At 40.1% G+C, this 14,628-nt stretch overlaps 1 protein-coding gene across 1 annotated transcript; it reads left to right on the forward strand.

The window, feature by feature from the left end:
* The first annotated feature begins 340 nt into the window (after positions 1 to 340).
* On the forward strand, positions 341 to 14,515 carry ZCCHC4 (zinc finger CCHC-type containing 4). Its single transcript, XM_082481985.1, has 13 exons — positions 341 to 449; positions 761 to 879; positions 3,799 to 3,881; positions 4,553 to 4,828; positions 5,334 to 5,414; positions 5,725 to 5,797; positions 7,065 to 7,215; positions 7,715 to 7,815; positions 9,073 to 9,194; positions 9,824 to 9,899; positions 10,396 to 10,447; positions 11,190 to 11,334; positions 14,227 to 14,515. Exons 1-13 carry the CDS (start codon positions 347 to 349, stop codon positions 14,369 to 14,371), a joined length of 1,527 nt encoding a protein of 508 aa, XP_082338111.1. The 5' UTR covers positions 341 to 346; the 3' UTR covers positions 14,372 to 14,515.
* Positions 14,516 to 14,628: the final 113 nt, after the last annotated feature.

The following is a 14,628-nucleotide window of genomic DNA, read 5'->3' on the forward strand; positions in this document are numbered from 1 at the left end:
CCACCTCCATAAACTTCCTATCCTTGTCTTTATCCCAAGTTTATTAAGAAATTGAAGGTGGCGTTTATGTACCAGCCGTGCCAGCTGAAGACTTGTCATAGCCGAAAGCGCAGGGCTTCGGCGCCTGCATGTCTGATTTGTTCTGCGACAGGCAGACCCCAATTTGGGTTTGTTCCACTCCTGTTACAGCCTGTACTGCTCTCCCGCCATGGGCGCCCCCTCTCTCCCTCCACCCCCGCCGGCGGTGGGTCCGCCGCGCCCCTAGGGGGCGCCGCAGCGCTGGCTGCCCTGAGCCTGCCTCTCCCTGCCGGCGGCTCCCGAGGGCTGCCGGGAAGGAGGCGGTAACATGGCGGACAGCCGGACGGGAGCCCCGGAGGGCTTGTGCGGTGCGGGGGCGGGCGGTCTGTCCCTGCTCGGCCTGGCGCCCGGCGCTCCTAGCTGCCCGCACGGTGAGGTGGGCGGCGAGGAGGCCGCTCGGGCGGGGTGGGGGTGCGAGGCCCCGCCGAGGGGAGGAGAGGGGCGGGCCGGGGGCTCTGACGGGCCTGACTGAGGTGTCGGCAGGTGCTGGGGGGGTTAACAACGCCTTGAGGGTCTCTGAGGCTCTCCTCCAGCTGCTGTCGCGGCTCCCCCTGCGAGGGGTTGTGTTTTACAGCAGCCTTGGTTAACGGTTGCTGCTGGAAGCCTGACGCTTGCAGTGAGGGCATTAACACAGATCTACTGGTGTCCCGTGTGTCGTCGTATAATTACGTTTGTCCTTTAGGTCCTGCTCTTCTGTTTGTAAAGACCAGCCAAGGAAAAGAGGAGGGAAGAAGATTTTATGCTTGTTCAGCTTGTAGAGATAGGAAAGATTGTAACTTTTTCCAGTGGGAAGATGAGAAGGTAAGAGAGCACTGCCTAAGACTGTGGTAAATACTGTTGTTTTGTTTTTTGCATCTATTTAACAGAAAATTTTTTTAAGTATATTTTGTTCTGGAAGTCTTTGGCAATTACTGTTTTATAGACTTTGGCTAATAGTTTGTATTTAGCAGAACATATACTTCTGTGAGGAGAACATGTTTCAAGTATAACTTTTGCAGAAGGCTGTGTACATTTTGAGCAAAAATGGCATTTGTTACTGTACTGCCAAAATACTTAGGTATTCAAGTTATGAAGTTTGCCAATACTATGCAATGTTGAACAAAATAGGATAATTCTCATCCCAAGATGTCCTCATCTTCCGTGATTAAGACAGGGAAAATCTGGTGGATACAGGCAAGCAATGGGATATACAAAATAGTGAGATGGTGGGGATCAGTGTGATGCTCAGTAGTCTCAGAGTATCAGCACCAATTTCTTTTCATCTAAAGAAGTTTGGCCAGGTAATTGTAGGGTAGCAAAATTTGGACTGATGTGTACTCACAGAGAGTTTACTGCTGTGTTTGTCCACTATATTTTTTGTTACTTTTTCTGTTTCCTAAGTGAGTATCTTGTGTTGTGGTCATTGTCCTCAGCAGGTTGGCAGGCTGGAATTTAGTCAGGTTTGTAAGCGTTTCATTGCTGTGCTGATTACTACTGAAAAGTTGTATAAAGAGAAAATGAAATAGTTAATCACTCGGTTGTGTAGGTTTAAATGGTATTCCTAGTGAAATTTCATTTTGAATGTCACTTGTATCGTGACGTCTTTTGTTCTGTTGAATTTTACTGTCTCCCCCTTTAAACAAATTAGTTCCATAACTTTTGCTCAAATGTCTTGAAACTATTATCTGTAAAACCATTAAATATGTTTTGTGGGAACAAAGTAGAAGAATCAGAGAAGAGCTGTCATGCTTTTAAAATAATCACAGACACGAGACTTGGGCAACATTTCTACTGTCCTCAGTTGTGCAGGATCAGATCACAGTTCTTCAGAGGGAACGCAACTGCTGGCATGCATTAATGGAAAGTATACCTGTTTCGATCTTCATCATAATCATGTCTTGACTTTTTCCCTGAGTATTACATGTGGTAGTGACAGTGGATAAGGGAAGATCAACTGATGTCATCTACCTGGACTTGTGCAAAGCATTTGACATTGTCCCACACGATATCCTGGTCTCTAAATGGAAGAGACATGGATTCGACAAATGGACCACTCAGTGGATATATAACTGTCTGGATGGTCGCACTCAAAGAGTTGCAGTCAATGGCTCGATGTCCAGGTGGAGAGCAGTGATGAGTGGCGTGCCTCAGGGGTCGGTACTGGGACCTGTACTGTTCAATATCTTTGTCGGCAACATGGACAGTGGGGTCGAGTGCACCCTCAGCAAGTTTGCCGATGATACCAAGCTGTTTGGCGAGGTAGGCATGCTGGAGTGGAGGGATGCCATCCAGAGGGACCTGGACAGACTGGAGAGGTGGGTCCAAGCCAACCTCATGCAGTTCAACAAGGCCAAGTGCAAGGTCCTAAATCTGGGTCGGGGCAATCCCAAGCACAAATACAGGCTTGGTGGGGAATGGCTGGAGAGCAGCCCTGAGGAGAAGGACCTGGGGGTGCTGATTGACGAGAAGCTCAACATGAGCCAGCAGTGTGCAATCACAGCCCAGAGGGCCAACCGTATCCTGGGCTGCATCAAAAGAAGTGTGGCCAGCAGGTCAAAGGAGGTGATTCTGCCCCTCTACTCCACTCTCGTGAGGCCCCACCTGGAGTACTGCATCCAGCTCTGGAGTCCCCAACATAAGAAGGACATGGACCTGCTGGAGCACGTCCAGAGGAGAGCCACGAGGATGATCCAAGGGCTGGAGCACCTCTCCTATGAGGAGAGGCTAAAAGAGTTGGGGCTGTTCAACCTGGAGAAGAGAAGGCTCCAAGGAGATCTTTTTGCAGCCTTCCGGTCCCTAAAGGGGGCCTACAGGAGAGCTGAGGAAGGACTTTTTACTAGGGCATATATGGATAGGACGAGGGGGAATGGCTTTAAACTGGAAGAGGGCAGGTTTAGATTAAACATTAGGAATACATTTTTCACTTTGAGGGTGGTAAGGCACTGGAACAGGTTGCCCAGAGAGGTTGTTGAGGCCCCATCCCTGGAGGTGTTCAAGGCCAGGCTGGACGTGGCCTTGGGTGACCTGGTCTAGTGGGAGGTGTCCCTGCCCATGGCAGGAGGGTTGGAACTCCATCTTCAGGGTCCTTTCCAACCTAAACCATTTTGTGATTCTATGATTCTGAAGGAGAGTACATTATTTAAAAATTCAATACATAACTACAGCGATGACTTCTTAGTTTCTTACTACAGCCACCCAAATAAAAAGTTCTTATTTGGAAGTTACCCTCCCAAAAGGAAGATGATTGAACAATGCAATACTTACATGCCCTCCACTCATCAGGATGCTTAAAAGGAAATGCTAAACCGTTGTCAATTGCAGCAATTTTAATAGTAGATTCTTTAGTTATAGTCCATTCGCTATCCTACAGAAGGAATATTTCAAAAATAACTGATACCTAAGTGCTCACCTGGTCTAGTGGGAGGTGTCCCTGCCTATGGCAGGGGGGTTGGAACTTGATGATCTTCAAGGTCCCTTCCAACCTAAACCATTCTATGATTCTATGATTTATTTTTTGCACAGTTTAAATTCGTAATGAGGGACTTGTGGTGTTATGCAGCATGCCTCTGTGCTGCAGTCATGCTTGATCTTCTGAAATAATAATCCAAAGAATATGATTCTTTCTATGCAGAGTAACTAAAGCATGAGACCTTTGCACTTTTTTTTAATATTGAGATTTAATGTACAATACAGAGTGATATCTGTTAATTTTGTAACTTTTTATATATATAAATTTTACAGGTGTCAGAAGCTAGGTGTGCAGCACGTGAAGAATATAATAGAAATCATCAGCCTTTTTTTACACACAGACAGAACGTGGAAAGGTATTTTTGTCTGTATTTTCTTCAGTAAAATTCAAGTAATACAAGTTTAGGTACTCTGAATGTAGAGATAATATTTCAGGATTCTTTAAAATATGAAAACATGCCAGAGGGATTTTGAAAAATAAAAACTGGTTGACTGCAATGGGAGGACAGCATGAAACATCTAATTATAGCATGGTATTTTCAACCTATTTTTTGTATATATGTTAGTGCTCATAATACGCTAATAACAGGTTAGTAGCAGTTTCAGTTCAAAAAATTGTTCTTGACTTTAGTGTCCAAAGTTACAGGCTTAACATAGTGAAAAGAAGCAAAGGTAATACAGTAATAAATAATGTCCGAGTTTTGTTTATAAATGTACAGGACTGCTTGCTGGTAGTTGATATGGAGTCTTCACTCTGTAATCCAGTTATTTTATGGGGACTCTCATTTGGCCAGGTTATTTTATGTTTGCTTTCAGGGGAGCCTTTTTCAAAGTGCGCTTTGAATATTTTTTCATAAATATTACTTTGTTCACTTGTAGATGGTGGAGTTTTGCAAGATGAGCTTAAACTACATTGCCTGTTTAAATTGAACTCTTACAAAATGTGAAGGGAAGCTATGAAGGGGGTTTCATGTCTTTTATAGAGACATTTTCAAAGTTTATTCCCTATTGTCTTTTGCATTTAAAGGTACAAGAATTTTGTTCTGTTGCCGTTATCAAAGAGGAGGTTTTGCCAGGAATGCCAGCAATTGCTATTGCCAGCTGAATGGGAAAAACACTCAGATCACCAGTTCCTGTGTGATATCTCCACTGCCCAGTTAAAAAGTCCCAGTCAACTTCTGTATCCACTGGAGAATAAAAAAACAAACGCACAGTATTTATTTGCAGACAGAAGTTGCCAGTTCCTACTGGATCTTATTATTGATTTAGGATTCAGGCGAGTGCTCTCTGTTGGAACACCCAGGTACGTGGGTGAGAATTGTTACACTTTCAAATAATGTTTCTGTCTCAAAGCTGTGCAGCTTACTAATATTTAAATAATCAAGGATTCTCTGATAGTAAGAGGTTCGCTCTGCTTTAATTGGTTGGGATTATCCAAGCATCTAGTGGGGTCTTGCTTTGAGCTCATAAGATACAGGGGAAGACTGTAGCTGCACTGCAAATAACGTGTGCACACACACACACATATATACACTTCAAATGTTTTGCTTTCTTACAGAAGGGACAATGAGTTTCTTTGCTTGTGTTTGGGTTTTTTTTGTTCATGGTGATCCAGTAGGCTCCACTGCCTTTTTATCTTTTACAACTAACATATTTTTCTAACTTTGAATATTAGCCAATCAGATTACTCCATTTTCTCTATCTGTTTGGTTTTAGGTTTAGTAAAGTACGAGGCATTCTTGTCTTGCAAGATAATTTCTGAAGCCAATGATTATGTGTTAAATTTCTTTGCTCCAATTATACTTCAGGCTTCATGAAATCATCCAGTCAAAAGCATCACAAGAAGAAGATTTCAGGGTTAGAAGCCTTCTGCTAGATATTGATTTCAGGTAGGTTTTGATAAACATTTATCTGTCTGAAGATTAGGTACAAAGATTTGTGTTCCTACTGCTTTAAAAGAGAAATTGGTGGTTGTTTTCCCTTTCCTCTCTCTGCATCTGTTCCTGCGCACGTACACAAATGACATCCAGTTTATGAGAAAAGTAATTATACTTAATAATTCCCAGTATTGGTATGTGTTGTCAATAATCAGAACTCAAAGATGTTGTTTTTCGTAAGGCCTTGTTTTCCCTGTAAATGCCCTTTAGGGCAGGCAAGAAGTTGTCTATATTTATATACTACTTAAAACTTATTTTACAGGTATTCACAGTTTTATGCAGAAGATGAATTCTGCCACTACAACATGTTTAACCATTATTTTTTTGGTGGAGAGGTAAGGCCAAGTATTTCTTGAGTGCTTTGTAAAGAAGTACATATTGTTAATGCAGAATTTTTGAAGTCATAACAGTGCCTCTTCAATAATTTTCTCCCCCACTTGATTCAAAGATAACGTTACCTATTAAATTTATGCGAACTAATGCTACTTACACACCTTAACTACTGCTTTTATTAAAACGACCATTTAGTGCGAAATGACGCTTTATGTAAGTATTCATTAGCCCTTTTCTAAGGGCTACAGCAAAATTAATTGTGTTCTTCCCAGCCTTTACAAGCCCAATGGATGGCATAGGACTTATTCACTGGTACTTGAGGTGGGAGGAAAGAGGAGGTTTTCCTGCTTTATTCCAGGCAAGCAAGGTCAAAAGGTTAACCTTCTTGTCATGAAATGAGGTTGAATAAGTGTCATGGTCAGAAAATGCTGAATTTCTTGTTTCTTTTTAAATGTCACATTAAGTGCTTAATTTTGAGTTCATTAGGAAACCGGTGGCTTCAGTAGGACATTTATTGTAGCTTTGTACAAGGAATCACAGTGTAATTCAATTCCAAACATTAATTTCAAACATGTATCCCAATAGTTTACTCACTCACTCTTCGCTCTTCCCCTGCCATTATTAGTAATTCACCACTGATTTGCATAATCATGTCTATTGTTATACCTTTCACACTATGTAGATAGTTTTCAGATTTTTAACATTCTAAAGCCTAATTTTGAATGGGATCTTAAAAATAAAAAGAATAATCTAGAATGAAATGGGAAGCTGGCCTGAAAGCTTTATGTTTGATTTTTTTTATTCATTACTGTATTAAAGTTTTATATTTTTCCATTAAAACAAAAGACTGTTGATCTGCATTAATAACACTGCAGTGTTCTTTTCAAGGTGTGAGAAGGTGACACCTTTTGTGTCAGTAATGGCACTATATTGTAGCCTGAACTTTGCTTTCTTTCTATGAATAACATCATATTTCCAAGTTAAATTTAGTACCCTTAGGAAGACGACTGTCTTAGGAAGTTTGAACTGCATCTGCTGTTGATATGTTATCTCTAACTGAACAGGGCACTTGTTTTCAGTACTTCAACTCTAGTTGGTTTGTGTTTTTTTTTTAAATGCTACACAAGAGGAAATTCACATCCATGAGAGGAAATAACTTCCATGTTCAAAGTTGAAACTTGTAAAATAATCGTTTGTTTTTTTTCCAAATACAATATTTTTACAGTTCTTGAATCTATATATCTGGAAATTAACCTCTGTTTCTTTCAGGCTGCACGTGAAACTTGTCGGAAATTCTTGTATCAAGACAATGGTGAAAGAGTTGTTATGGTAACCGATCCCCCATTTGGAGGTCTAGTGGAAGCACTGGCTTCTAGTTTTAAAAAACTGATGGCAATGTGGAAGGAGACAGAAGAAGAAGGTATGTATTACAACCAGATCTGTGGGTTGAGCTGTAACATCACTGTAAGAAAAAGTACCTGTTTAAAAGTGTGTGATTTTTGCTACTCAGGTGAATATGAACACACTCATGTTATAATTTCTAAAGATGAACTACCTCTATCTAATATACTCTCCTGGTGCTTTTAGTTTAATAATACCCAATTCTCTAAGTCTCTCTTAAAAATTTTTACAAATTATTTAGAAATCTACTTTACACTTAAAATGAACTTCGAAGGTAGAGAACAGTAAGCTATCAAACCAGTACCATTTCTTACCAATGCAGGCAGGTGACAAGAGTTGTTAGGTGGAGCGTACAGTGCCGCCTATATGAAATATACCAAAACTTGCTGTTGCCTGAAGGAACTATTTCTTATGCCCAGCATGACATACATATACATGTTAATATATATGCAGTAAATTTTTCATGCTTCATGTACTTTGTTTTTTTTTAATGTACATCTATGTCTTTTCATTACCAGGTCATAACAGCCAAGAGATGCCCATGTTCTGGATATTTCCATACTTCTTTGAGTCTCGTATTCTGGAATTTTTCCCGAGCTTCAGTATGTTGGATTACCAGGTATAACTGCTAAATGAATCTGCTAAATTTCAATCATGTGCAACGTGAACAGGAATATGAATGAAAGCGGATATAATGGTAGCACTTGTCTGTGGATGGGCCGCCTTCTTGAACTTTTAATTTTGACTGCATTGGAGGCACTGCAAACCCTGTGGTGCTCATCATGTGAATCCCAGGTTCTGTATTTGTATTAGTCATACTTTTAATAACTTTGTCACACTCCTACAGTTCATTACGTACCTTTAACTCGTCTGTCCATTAACTCGTTTCTTCTGCCCGGTTTTCAGTGTGACAAAATTTGCACAAATTTCAACAGGTACATATTGCAGAGGTGAGAGGTAACTTGAAGACGAGTGTTTTCTTTTCCCAAATGTTGAAATGTCAGTAGCTTGGCGGGTAATGCCCATCCCTGATCAACAAAAATAATTAAGGTCTTTCATCACCAGAACTGCTGGGGACCAGAGTAGAATAAAAGCAATGGAAATTTTTGGGATTACCTAATAAATTAAGTTGTTGGTGATAAAGCAGTTATCTGACATCAGCTTCTCCAATATTTTATCAATTCTGTAAATTGTTTAAGAATGCATACGTCAGTGGCTTTTGAGAGACCAATCAAGGGTATTCAAGATGCTAAAGTTTTATTTTCTCATATAACAACTCTGCATAATGTTTGACATGGGTGTTCTTTCCGGACAACATATTTGTATCTTGTAAAATGGAAATTATGTGAAGAAAATTGGAAACTTGTGCTGGGCTAGACTCTGCGTTACTGCTCATGTTCAGAGATGAGAATTTTTATGTCAAGCCTCTGAAGGCAGTGCTGGAAAAAGCAGTGCTGGTTGGATTCGCTACTTTGTAATTATTCTGAGATAGGTTAAGATGCATGTCAACTCTTGCCCTGCCAGATAGGCCAAACAGTGTAGTTCTATTTTTTTTTAATGGGTTGCTCTTTTATAGAACAAACAACTGCAATGTTAGCTCAGATACCCCATGCAAAAGAGCAAAAAGTATAAGCAAAATAGGATTATTGTAGTGTTGGGAACTTATTTTCCTGAGTCTAGCCTGATACTGCACAAATTCAAAAATAAAGGAGACAAAATACTTGCTGTAGAATTTTTAATCTAATTTGGGGTTAGAGTCTTTTACATAAAAAATAAAATTTAATCAGGGACATATAAAGATATTAATTACATAAATAGTTCTGGCTGTGGTTAGCATTCAGTTTAAGACATTTTTTCTATGGTTTTCATTTTCTAGGTAGACTATGATAATCACGCACTTTATAAACATGGCAAGACAGGTCGTAGGCAGTCCCCTGTCCGTATCTTCACGAACCTCACCCCAAGTATGATTGTACTTCCTGTGGAAGAGGGTTACAGGTAAGAAGTGTTAAGGCTCAAGTGACTGAAAGAGCATGCTTGTTCTTAATTAGGGTATGAAGTCTCTAAAGAACTTTGGGATGGTGCTGTTCAGTATTGTCATGCCTGACTTTTGGATGCCAGGCTCTTGAAGAGCACCTTTCTCTGTCTCATTCTAAGGTTGCCTGTTCTATAAATAACATGTAGGAGAGCTGGGCACCTAAAAAGAGGTTTATGTTTTCCAGTGTGCAATGATGAGATTCCTCAGTTGGTCCATAGGAAATGTTGTGTACGCCTATGAGAGACAGAGATTTACAGCTATCCCCGATAATCAGCTTGGTTGAGACAGTAATTAATAAAGTGAACCCTAAGAGAAGCATCAAGGACAAAGGAATGGATTTAGTTTGATTTACTGCTGATAGTGTTGCAAATTTGAATTCAAACACTTGAATTTTACTATTTGGATGTACTGTGTCTAAATGATTATGAGGCTCTGGGCCTAAGTGGTGATTTTATGCATCAAAAACATAATCTTTAATTTATCAAAGTGATTTTGCAATCCTTATAATTATTGTTGAGCTTGTATAAAATTCATTTGTGTTGTTTCTTGAACAAATAGTGGATCAATAGATTTATAAATATTTTTCCAGGTTTTGCACTATATGTCAGCGGTATGTTAGTTCCGGTAACCAGCATTGCGAGATATGCAATTCATGTACGTCAAAAGTAAGTATTTTGAATTCTTTCTGAATAGAAGTTTGAGCAATAGTCAAATAACAACTTCCATATTTTTTTCTCTGGTAAAAGCCTATTCTGGGGTTTCCCAAGGAAATCAGTATCAGACAGTTCTGTTTTGTAGACTTATCATTAACTTCACAGGACTTAATTCATAGCCCACTGGGAATTAATTTCTGTTTCCCCAATCCTTTTTTGCTGGAAAGAGGACAGGAAGAGTTTGCTACTTGGCACTTACACCATACCATATTCATCAGCGGTCTGTTGACATGTTTCTTCTTATGTTTCAGAACTTGCCAGCTTCAAAATGCAGCCATTTTGCTATGGTTGTCACAGATTCTCAGGGCTGTTGTTTTAAATTTATAGTTCTTCCTACAGATGACCTGTTTCTGTAAATAATGAGGAACATACATCAGTAATTTAGTTTTAAGATAGAGTCAGTGTTTTTTAAATATAAACAAAAAATGCATTTATTCATCTTTTGTAGGATGGTAGACGATGGAAACATTGTGTTCTTTGCAAAAAATGTGTAAAACCCTGTAAGTACAGAAAAATACTTTTCTAAATTGGAGTAGACTTACTGTTTAAGCTATAGTCCAAAGAAACTGAGGTGACAAACCAGAACAAAAAATATTCTGTAAAAGAAATAAAATGTAATCATTCAGAAGACACAGAATAAAGGAAAAATCTCAATTTCACACAAGTTGCCGTTGGATAACTTTGCACTGTGTGGAAATTTGATAAATTCTTGTCAAGGAGTACTAAATCCCGTTTATATTTGTTATGGGAAAACTTAAATATTTTGGTTTGTCATGAAAGAGTTTCCTGATTTTGTAAACTTTTTCATTAGAATTTTATAAACAAATAGGCAATTAGAATGTGAGGACATGATCAAGCTATGTTTCATACAAAAATGCAGTTGTATTTATAGCTGTGCTTAAATAGCTGAAGCAATCATTTTTCTTATTGATACAGAAGTTGCAATTTGTAAGTCTATTTTAACATCTGGACTATTTTTCATGTTAAGATCACATACAGGATAATAGTTCTAATGGCAAAATAATTCAGTTATGTTGAAATAGTTACACAGTATTATCTAATGAAGAAGTACCTGGCTGCCTTATGAAATGTGATAAGGGAACAGAAACTGACTACACCCATCTCTGTAAACCTAAAGCAAAATTAAAAACGTGGTAATGTAGCCTGTATGTAAAGCTTTAGTTTCAGAATGATCATTCTAAGCCTTTTCAAGATCATAAATCATGCTACTTAACTTTGCAGCTTGGTTTCACTGTAACAATTGCAACTGCTGCGCTCTTCAAAACCACACTTGTGAGAAGACCGACGCTGGCTGTTTTGTCTGTGGCAAGGCAGGTCACAAGCGCAGTACCTGTCCCAGTCTCTCCCGTACCAGAACAGCTTGCCAGTAAGTGTGATATTCCATTGATACAATAAAAGACAGCATTCAGATAAGATTAGATCTTTTTTCATGGAAAGACATGGACCTGTTGGAGTGTGTTCAGAGGAAGGCTGCAAAAATGATCACATAGGGCTGGAGCACCTTTACTATGAGAGCTGGGGTTGTTCAGCCTGGAGAAGAGAAGGCTCCAGGGAGACCTTATTGCGGCCTTTCAGTACTTAAAAGGGGGCCTACGGGAAAGATGGGGACAAACTTTTTAGCAGGGCATGTTGCGATAGGACAAGGGATAATGGTTTTAAACCAAGAGAAGGAAGATTTAGACTAGATATAGGGAAGAAATTTTTTACCTGAGGGTGGTGAAACAGTGGCACAGGTTGCCCAGAGAGGTGGTAGATGCCCCATCCCTGGAAGTGTTCAAGGTCAGGTTGGATGGGGCTCTGAGCAACCTGATCTAGTTGAAGATGTCCCTGCTTGTTGCAAGGGGGTTGGACTAGATGACCCTTAAAGGCCCCTTCCAGTCCAAACTATTCTATTATTATATGATTTGTATTATATGATTTGTATTATTTGGAGAAACTGGCTGCTCATGGCCTGGACAGGTATACTCTTCGCTGGGTAAAAAACTGGCTGGATGGCCGTGCCCAGAGAGTGGTGGTAAATGGAGTTAAATCCATTTGGTGTCCAGTCACGAGTGGTGTCCCCCAGGGATCGGTGCTGGGGCCCATTCTCTTTAATATCTTTATCAATGATCTGGATGAGGGGATCGAGTGCACCCTCAGTAAGTTCGCAGGCGACACTAAACTAGGGGGGCGTGTTGATCTGCTTGAGGGTAGATTGGCTCTGCAGAGGGATCTGGACAGGCTGGACAGGTGGGCTGAGGCCAATGGTATGAGGTTCAACAAGGCCAAGTGTCGGGTCCTGCACTTGGGTCACAACAACCCCATGCAGCGCTACAGACTGGGGGCGGAGTGGCTCGAAAGCTGCCTGGCAGAAAAGGACCTGGGGGTGTTGGTGGACAGCTGGCTGAGCATGAGCCAGCAGTGTGCCCAGGCAGCCAAGAAGGCCAACACCATCCTGGCCTGCATCAGGAATAGTGTGGTGAGCTGGACTAGGGAAGTAATCATCCCCCTGTACTCGGCACTGGTGAGGCCTCACCTCGAGTACTGTGTTCAGTTTTGGGCCCCTCACTACAAGAAGGACATTGAGGTGTTGGAGCGTGTCCAGAGAAGGGCTGCAAAGCTGGTGAAGGGTCTAGAGCACAAGTCCTATGAGAAGCGGCTGAGGGAACTGGGGCTGTTAAGCCTGGAGAAGAGGAGGCTGAGGGGAGACCTTATTACCCTCTACAACTACCTGAAAGGAGGTTTTAGAGAGATGGGAGCTGACCTCTTCTCCCTGGTGACAAGTGATAGGACAAGAGGAAACGGGTTCAAGTTATGTCAGGGCAGGTTTAGATTGGATATTAGGAAGCATTTTTTCACTGAAAGGGTTATTAAACATTGGAATAAGCTGCCCAGAGAGGTGGTGGATTCACCATCCCTGGAGGTGTTTAAGAAAAGGGTAGATGAGCTGCTTAGGGACATGGTTTAGAAGTGGTGGTGTTTTTATCAGGGTAGGTTAATGGTTGGACTTAATGATCTTAAAGGTCCCTTCCAACCTCACTAATTCTATGATTCTATGATTTAGAAAGAGAATTTTTGGCTTTGGGTGCTGTTGTCAGCATTCACTATTGTCCACTTGCTGTATTGCTGGGGAGTATGTACTGGAGGAAGATATGATAAAAAACAGGCAGGTCACTTACTGTGGCTCCCAGTTCCTTAACTGTGGCTTTTCTTTGAAAACTGAGGAAAGGGGATTTCCTAAGAGATGATCCAGCAGTTGGCTTGGTCTTTCCAGTTTGGGATAATTATAACTTCCTCTCCAGCACGTGTGGGTTGGTTTGTGATTCTTGACTTGAATGGCTGTAGTGGAAATGCAGATCTTCCCTCCTAAAAGATGCACTTCTGCATCTCTTGCAAGAGGTTCAGATAGGTAACCTCTTGCATCAGCATCGAGGGATTCACCAGATGCCTGCTGGATGGGAGAGGACCACAGGTGTATTGCTTCATGGCCTGCTATGACATTAATCTGTGTTTTGGTTATGGAATATTAGAGCTAAAAGGTAGCAATATTGTGTTTTATATATCTCTCTTAAAAATTCCCTCCTTCGATGTTTTTTTCTTTGCTTAAAAAAGTAAAAAAGCTACTAGAAGAGATTTGTGAAACCTCATCTGTTTCTTCTGTCAAGTAAGATATTCTGCCTGTTTTACTGGAACAGTTTAGTCCATTCAGGCCATCAGTTACTTCTTTTGCTGATTTATCGCAGAAGATAACTTAGGTTTCTTTTTCTAGTAAAAATATCTGTATGTTTTATTTATTAAAATTATTCAATGTTTTGTGATATGAAACACATCCTTTATCAGAGACAAAAAACAATCCACTTGCTAGTTATATTTAAGTCCTGTGTTATTTGCAGGAGTCTTTGTAATGTTGTTAAACTTTATGTACTTTCTTCTAAACCTCTCTGTTATACATTCATGCATTATATACTGAGAACAAGTCTGTTAGGTGCTTTTTTTTTGTACTTGGTAAGTGGCATTTCTGAAGTTTTCTCCAGCCGTTTAAAGGTAAATGCTGAATAAGTACACATACATGAAAGGTAATTAATGGCAGTAAAGTGGACAAGCAGTTTTAGGAAGATTAAATATCATAACATTGTAAGGTGGAATGTTCTTTGTGCTTTTTGTGACAGTACTTCTGAGTTCATATACTTACACGGACAGATTATTTAAAATACCAGCAAGTGTAGAAGTACATTCTCCATTTTATTCTAATCTGCACATTCCTTTTTTTGCTTTTTAGACCTGACAAAAAGCAAAGGCAGAAAACTCTGAAGAGGATAAAGATGGGGATGTGTAGAAGATCAGCTATGAAGCATGCTGTATTCTCCAGGAAGAAAGTAAAGAATAAGAAAAAAAAAAATGTGACTTCACTTGCTGATACTTAGTTATTATCTTTTTTATATGGCCAGCCTTTGATTCCATTTTCTAAAAATGTTAGTATTAACATCAAAATAAAACCTGATTGAATCTAAAGTGCCAATTCTTTTATTACACATCATTACTCGCACATTAAAAAAAAAAAAAAGCTATGTAAAGCACACGCTCACCATTTATTTGTGTAACATAACCATTTTTGTGTTTAGGATTAGCTATTTGTCGTGTTTCCCCCTGTCACACGCAGCCGGGCCCGGACGGGGCCGGG

Source organism: Vanellus vanellus (assembly GCF_965231255.1).
Source record: "Vanellus vanellus genome assembly, chromosome: 4".
NCBI lineage: Eukaryota > Metazoa > Chordata > Aves > Charadriiformes > Charadriidae > Vanellus > Vanellus vanellus.

Coding starts and splice junctions, on each gene's coding strand:
- ZCCHC4 (XM_082481985.1), top strand. CDS start 347: ATGGCGGACAGCCGGACGGGAGCCCCGGAGGGCTTGTGCGGTGCGGGG. Junction 880..3,798: donor TCCAGTGGGAAGATGAGAAG/GTAAGAGAGCAC, acceptor TAAATTTTACAG/GTGTCAGAAGCTAGGTGTGC. Junction 7,216..7,714: donor GAAGGAGACAGAAGAAGAAG/GTATGTATTACA, acceptor TTTCATTACCAG/GTCATAACAGCCAAGAGATG.